The 7,306-nt window shown below is 33.1% G+C and overlaps 2 protein-coding genes across 3 annotated transcripts; one reads left to right on the forward strand and one right to left on the reverse strand.

Moving 5' to 3' along the window:
• Positions 1-1,911: 1,911 nt before the first annotated feature.
• On the forward strand, positions 1,912-3,830 carry LOC106754125 (probable WRKY transcription factor 30). The gene is made up of 3 exons (XM_014636100.2): positions 1,912-2,419; positions 2,525-2,653; positions 2,847-3,830. The coding sequence occupies exons 1-3, from the start codon at positions 2,103-2,105 to the stop codon at positions 3,514-3,516; spliced, it is 1,116 nt and encodes a 371-aa protein (XP_014491586.1). The 5' UTR covers positions 1,912-2,102; the 3' UTR covers positions 3,517-3,830.
• Positions 3,831-4,163: 333 nt separating this feature from the next.
• On the reverse strand, positions 4,164-6,605 carry LOC106754126 (putative anthocyanidin reductase). Of its 2 annotated transcripts, none has more exons than XM_014636101.2 (5): positions 6,471-6,605; positions 6,218-6,387; positions 5,862-6,080; positions 4,795-5,180; positions 4,164-4,539 (listed from the first exon to the last, which is right to left on the reverse strand). In XM_014636101.2, the coding sequence occupies exons 1-5, from the start codon at positions 6,583-6,585 to the stop codon at positions 4,404-4,406; spliced, it is 1,026 nt and encodes a 341-aa protein (XP_014491587.1). In that variant the 5' UTR covers positions 6,586-6,605; the 3' UTR covers positions 4,164-4,403. The 2 variants fall into 2 exon arrangements, with proteins under 2 accessions (XP_014491587.1, XP_022633520.1); XM_022777799.1 differs by having other exon boundaries at positions 5,862-6,083.
• Positions 6,606-7,306: the final 701 nt, after the last annotated feature.

Genomic DNA, 7,306 nt, shown 5'->3' on the forward strand with positions numbered 1-7,306 from the left:
TTTTTTTTTTTTTTATTAAAGACTTAAATTCTCGGTTAATCTTCATTTTGTTCCAAAATTTTATTTAAATCTTTAAATTTTGATTAGTCTTAGTTAGATATCCATTTTTAAAATGTGATGCAATTTGGTCTTTTTCGTGAGTACCATAATAACAACAATCATTCATGTGTCACGTGTTAGTTCGTTATTTATTTAATTTTTATTTTTATTTATTTTTAATTTTTAATTTATTTTTTAAAAAAATATCATGTGCCAAATGAGGGTCATGTGATAGAGACAATATGAAATGTAGTGGCAATATCAAATGTAATGTATATATATGAAAAATCTCAATTTATTCCATATATTTATTATTTTGTCTCAATTTAATTTTAATTTATTTTAAATATTACAATTTCGCCCATGTCTAAATTAAAAACAAATTTAATTATTATACAAATATTATAATGATATTTTTATTAAATATTTTTAATAAAATTAAGTTTATTTAAATTTATATTTTATATTAAACATTATTTAAATTTTGTTTCAAATATTTATATACAATAATTTCTATACAAACGTTAAAGTTTGTTTTAAAAGAAAAATTTATCGATTCAAATGTAAAATTTTAAAATAATTTTATAAAAACTTAAAATAAATATATTTAACACTTTAAAATAAAACTTAAATAAAATCTAATTTAAAATATAAATTTTGACATGACTTTCGTTATAATAATAATATATGACATTATTATTATTACATTCCACGATTGAAATTTGACATGTAACAATTTAAAAAAAAATTAAAAATAAAAAAGTAATGAACTGACGCCTAATACATAAATTAATATTGTATATTAATGACTTAATTAAATTTTAAAAAATTAAATTATATTACAATTTAAAAAGTAATGTCTTAATTAAAATTTTTAAAGAAATATGAAAACCAAGAAAATATTTAAACTTTTATTAAATAAGGATAAACAAAGTCATCCTAAATTGAAGAGACGAAAACAGTCAATGATATTTTGACAACACTTTTTGACAATTTTTTTTACAATGGGACACGTGTTATCATTTTATTAGTCTATTTAAATTTATGTTTAAAAAATATTTAAAACGGACCAATCACAAGCTGTCACATATACGTTGTTAAAAAAGTGTTGTTAAAAGAAGTTTTTCTATTTCCTACCCCAAGGAAGGGACAATTAATGGGAAGAGATGAGACTCACGTTAGAGCATTAACATTATAAGCAATGTGATGCACATTACATCACGATAACAACATCCATCCCTTTCTGTCGTTTCGTCCTGTTCATCATCAACAACACTGGTCCCTTCCTTTCAACTTCACCATCACCTCCAGTAACTGCAACCAAAAGATTAAACTACTTTTTACTCATTTTTGTTTGCAATCTACTAAAAATGACAAAGATGAGCATGGATAAACTTACTGTCTTTAACATTTTGGACATCAATTTAATTTTATGTGTCGACTAAATTCATGTCTTATAATTAGTCTGTCCCCTAATTGTCTTCCTCCAAAGACTATCAATTCTTAACATGTTATAACATCCTGTGTAATTGTTTCTGGAAGATTCAAAATAAGGAAGAAGATAGAAGAGAAAAGTGGTAGGAAAGTAAGAGATTGAACTGGAAATGACAAGGTGCAATAGAAGAATCTTCGGACTTGTTTCCATAGGGGCGAAAGAACGCGTGAGAATCTCTTGACCCACATAAGGGGTTTGAAAGAGTCAGCACATCAAATGAAAAAGATAACTCTCAAAGACTCCAACAAATCTATGCACACACTAAACTCTCCACTATCATGGACCCACCTTGTGGAAAACTCGTTCGGTTTAGCCAGTCAAAAGTATCTCCTTCTGTTCAAATTTCCACTCTTATATATCCCTCTTCGTCTCACCTTCCAAACCAACTCTTGTGTATATTTCACACTCACTTTAACTCATACTTAAGCATCCCCTTCATTTCACTACTTCACTCTGCCTTTAATATGATCAAATCCCTCAACTGAGGAATTCAAGGCCTTAGTGCAACCAAGTATAGGATAGTAATTCCCTATCTGTTGTTTTGCTGTTGTTAGTTGATTTACACAAAATGGAACAGAGCCCCAAAAGAAAACACTCTAGCCTCATCCACGAACTTATCCAAGGTAAGGAGCTAGCAAAGCAGCTCGGTAACCTTCTGGTTTCTTCTTCTCCAGCGTCCCATGAAACCAATGAATTGTTGGTTGATAAAATTCTCTCCTCCTATGAGAAAGCACTCACCATGCTGAACTGGGGGTCCATTGTAGGAGAGGCCAAAACCACCAGTGCCACCATGATGGATTCCCATTGTTCTTTTACAAATGGTGGGAGTCCCAAAAGTGAGGTCGTGGACCGTGAATTAGACCACAAAGCTGTCCTCAAGAAAAGGTAATATCACCAGCTACCAAGTTCTTGTTTCTGTGAATTCTGTCAATTGTTGAGACTGGTGTTCTGATTTTTCAATATGGAACCCTTTGAATTTTTGGCCTGCAGAAAGACCATGCCTAGATGGACGGAGCAAGTGAAGATTTGCTCAAGAACAGGACTCGAGGGGTCTTTGGATGATGGATATAGCTGGAGGAAATACGGGCAGAAGGATATTCTTGGAGCCAAGTTTCCAAGGTCAGTTAGAAGCTCTTTTCTCTTTTAACTTTCATTGTTATAAATTAAACAAGTTTGATTAAAAGCATGCATGGATTCTATTTTTTCCTGGTTACTGAAAAATCAGTGGTTAATTATTCGAATCTGTAAAGAAAAAGAAGAAACTATTTTTTTAGTTTTGCCAAAAACTGATAACTTGTGGTTTGCATTGCAGAGGATATTACAGATGCACACATAGAAATGTTCAAGGGTGTCTGGCAACTAAACAAGTTCAAAGGTCAGATGAAGACCCGACAACAATTGAGGTGACCTATAGAGGAAGACATACGTGCACGCAAGCTAAGTATTTGAACAAGGCATTCCCATCAAATATAAAGAAGGGTTTGGAGGAAAATCAACTCCACAATGATGAAACCAATCAGCCAATTAATGAGAAAATACAACAAACCCCAGTGGGGATTTTCGCCTTTGAAACAGAGCATAGAGTCAAAACCGAGGAATTGGAAATCAAGGAAGATATCTTTCCATGGTTTTCATTTCCTTCTCAATCAAATGGATCAGAAAACGAGGACGTGTTACCCGAGTCTACTTTTGAAAACCATTTCACCGAAAGCTTTTCTCCTGCGTTCATATCACCAGCCACTTCAGAATCAAACCCTTTCTGTTTGTCAGCGTGCTACTTGAACAGCACTGAACTGTTATGTCAACAGATACAAACCTCAGAGTCTGATATCACTGAGACATTTTCAGCCCCAACTTCAGTAACCAACTCCCCAATCCTGGATTTGGACATTTTGCTTCATAAAGGGGATTTTGACACGGATTTCCCTTTCAACAACCCTGACTTTTTCTCTTCATTCGAACTTCCCTGCACTTCCACTTAGATAGTTAAAGATTGGGTACCAACTAAGAACAGCGTAGCCAATGCCATAGTCTGTTCTGGATTAACTGGTGAGTCTTAGATCCTGGCTATGGAAGGGTATCATGAGTCATGTTGATAAACGAAGACAATGAAACCTCCTTGTCATGCAAGTTTAGTAGAGTTTTCCTGTATGTAATGTACGTTTTTACCTAGGGTTAGTGCGTAAATAATTTGTAGCTGTTGTGTACTTGTGCATTTTGTTACTTGTAATTGGTTCCCGTGTTTATTTGGGTTCTTCAGGCATTGAGTTTCTGAAATGAATGAGTTCTAATATTAGCTGTTGTCTATAATTATGGTCAATGTTCAATTTCATATCACCAAACAATAGAAAAAGATTGTGATCAATTTGGGCCAAGGATTCCGATGCCTGGCAGTAATGGAATTCAATCAATCATTACTTTTTGGTGAAGATTGGAGGGCGTATGTTTTTGTTTGTAAATTTGACGTAAAATATAGATTTAAAATTCAAACAATCTGATCTTCATATGATAGTTTTAATTCATGACTAACTTCTTCGCATCTAAGGCTCATAATATAGACAGTACACAACTTTCTTGTTGGCAAGAACCCTTCTTAGTTATTTCTTTCTGAAAATCTCAGAGAACTAGTTTTAATAGCCATTTGTTTTGTTAACCAAGACAACCTCTTATATCATTCCATAAGAAACATAGACACTCCCTTACATCCAAACCCCTTTCAATTTGGTAACTCTCATAGTTCAATAATTCGCTTTTTTAGTTGATTTGAAAGTCAGATTAATTTTTAATAAAAAGAAAAAAGAAACAGTACTAACAGAGGTAGATTTCTGGTATTTGCTGTATTACAAACAGATACAGCATAAGATGGAGACTAGAGTTCACCCATCCTTCTTGCACATTTGATACAATCATCCAATATCATCTTTGCATCATATTTAAATACAAATCCTTTGTCACAAAGCTTTGTTGAGGTCCACTTGATATCCTTCCAATGTCCATCTTCATTTCTGAAATGTAATTCTCAGATGAAAACTGTAAACAACAAATAGGAAGGAAACTTGTGTATTCCAAGACTATACAATCAAGTACAAATTTTATCTTAATCGTCCTTAAAGTTATTCCATGGAAAAGGTTTTGGTTTAGCATCTCTGTTCATAAAAGATTCTACAGTTTAGGCCTTTGAGTTAGTTCTTTCATACGCAAACACAAAAAGACCGAGAAATAATAAATCTAGCAATAAACAAGAACAGCCGACCACTTACTCTTGTTTCACATTGAATTCTGGATGATAACGAGCGTAATAGTTAGCCATCTCTTGTAATGAAATGTAAGAACTTGCACACAAGAATCTTCCACTGATGGAGGTGCTTTCCATGCAGAAAATATGAGCTTCACAGACATCATCAATGTGTGCAAGAGGAATTTTACCCAGTAATCCCTCCAGGAACTTGAGTGCTGTGTAGGCTATTTCATTTTGCACTATCAGTGAAATACAAACTACCCTGCTACCGAGTGCGGAAGATACAAGGGAGTCACCTCCCACTAGTCCGCAAGGGAGAGTTACTACCTCAAATTTTCTTCCACCATTTTCATCATTCCCATAGCTCAACAGATGTTTCTCAGACAGTGTTTTTGAATAAGCATAGTCCTTTAAATATAAGAACAATACAATAAGTCAACATTTGTATATTTGCACCTCTGTTCATGTTTGATTCTTGTAAAGTGAATAGTATTAATAAACAATCTCAATCATCTAAAAAAATCAACTGATAAAATTCCCAAGCTTGATCTGTAGTACGAGACTTGTTATCAATAATGATTTTCCTCATTAATGACCAAAATTATTACCCAATCACCTTGCTCACTTTACAGTTAGCTGAATCCCTCTAAATGACTATGTTGTGAATTTGGGTTGTATTCTATCCTAACACCTGAGGTAGATTTATCAGTGTTGCCTATGCACTGTTACTAACTCCTTCATCTTTTCTTTTATGGAAATACATCCTTCTGCTTTTCTCAATTCATTTGTATCATGCATTTTTTTTATTCATATCAGAAGGTTTTTTCGCTAAATGACCATTAACGAGATATCATATCAATCAAATATAAATTCAATTTCTTATAAGAAACTGACATCATTCTATCTTAAAATCTTAAAAAAATGAATTTATATGTTGTCATCGGTTTAATTTCCTTATATCCCAACTATAACACTTTTTGTTACTTTCCTTTTCTCTTATAATCCAGGGAGAAAAAATGTGCAAATGAGAGCATGGAGTCCAATTTCTTTCTTTGAAACAAATTAAAGAATAAAATGTTGGGAACTAACCTTGTAAAAAGGATCAGGGAATACGTATTCCAAGGAATCATTGAGAGGAGTCCAGCAAGTTTCATCCATTACATCTTTGAAATCACTCCCATCTTCTTTCAGCGGAGAGGCTGATACAACAGAAGCAGTGTAGATCAGACGCTTCACCGTCCCTGATCTCTCACATGACAGTGCAATGCTTTTCGCTCCTGCAACTGCTGCTTCNGTAGTATCCTTGTACTGCTATATATAAATGCATGCATCTTATCATCACATCAGGTATGTATAGTATTAAAAGATTAAAATTATAGTTTGAAGAATTTCATGCCATGGCTTAAACAGATTGAGTTATGAATAGAGAGTNAAAGAAAACGAACCTGAGATGAAGCTGGTTCATGGGTGAGGGGAGTAGCAACATGAAACACATACTGACATCCTTGAATTGCAGGATCAAATTGAGTTGGGTCGTAAATATCAGCTTCAAACAGAACCAGTTTGCCTTCTGCATGAGGAAGACTCTTTAACAGCCCTACCTTTGACTCGTTCTCTGATGATTATGTTCCAAAATATGAATAAGAACTCAGATTTGACAGAAAGAGAAAGAGAAAGAGACAGAGAGAGAATACTGACTCAAGTCTCTGAGAGTTGCATGAACAGTATAACCTTTGGCCAGTAGCTTCTTGATGAGCCATGAACCTATGTAACCAGTTCCTCCTGTGACACATACCTTACTCTTTTCTCCCATTTATCCTTCCCTTTTCACTGAGACTCACACCACATGCACTTACAACTCTAGTGAAATAGGTTTTGAAGAAATATTGCCAAAACACTCTTTAAAATGTACAGTTATATTTCGGATCGGTATTTTTATATGGGAAAATAAAATTTTAATACCATTTTTTGACACTATTTTGACACTGCAGACGTGTCAAAATGTGGTTGGACAATTTCAAATTAAAAAAACAAACTTTAGTTTTTTTCTTCCAAACATACCCCTGTCTCAACTTTTTTAATTTAAAATCGTCCAATCACATTTTGACACGTGTGCAGTGTCAAAATAGTGTCAAAAATAGTGTTAAAATATCATTTTCCTTTTATATGTGAAAAATAATCCAAGTGTGAACTAAAAATGATAAAGTTATACACTACATAACAGATGAAAGATCCATAAACTTGCAGATTTCAGTAAAATTGCATTAATAGCATCCACTCTATTTAACTTATAATATGAAAAAGCGATCTAAACTAAATCTTCTTAGTGTGTGTCTATGATGACTTTCATTTTTAAAATGTTCAACAACTTTATTCAATCACAGTTCACCATTTTAAACTGTTTTTAGATTCAACAAGTCTTGAATTTCATAATTATAAAAGAAATTAATGCACAGAAGAAAGACACAGATATGCATAAATAATTGCCATGGTGGGAACCGTTACAAGTACTTTTCCATACCTTTCATCGACAA

The sequence above is a fragment of the Vigna radiata genome, unplaced genomic scaffold, assembly GCF_000741045.1.
Source record: "Vigna radiata var. radiata cultivar VC1973A unplaced genomic scaffold, Vradiata_ver6 scaffold_83, whole genome shotgun sequence".
Classification (NCBI taxonomy): domain Eukaryota; kingdom Viridiplantae; phylum Streptophyta; class Magnoliopsida; order Fabales; family Fabaceae; genus Vigna; species Vigna radiata.

What these genes read in the sequence shown, in the direction of transcription:
- LOC106754125 (XM_014636100.2), top strand. Translation starts at nt 2,103, where the DNA reads ATGGAACAGAGCCCCAAAAGAAAACACTCTAGCCTCATCCACGAACTT. An exon ending in AAAGCTGTCCTCAAGAAAAG is followed by an intron (nt 2,420 to 2,524) that starts GTAATATCACCA and finishes TTTGGCCTGCAG; the next exon opens with AAAGACCATGCCTAGATGGA. An exon ending in CTTGGAGCCAAGTTTCCAAG is followed by an intron (nt 2,654 to 2,846) that starts GTCAGTTAGAAG and finishes TTTGCATTGCAG; the next exon opens with AGGATATTACAGATGCACAC.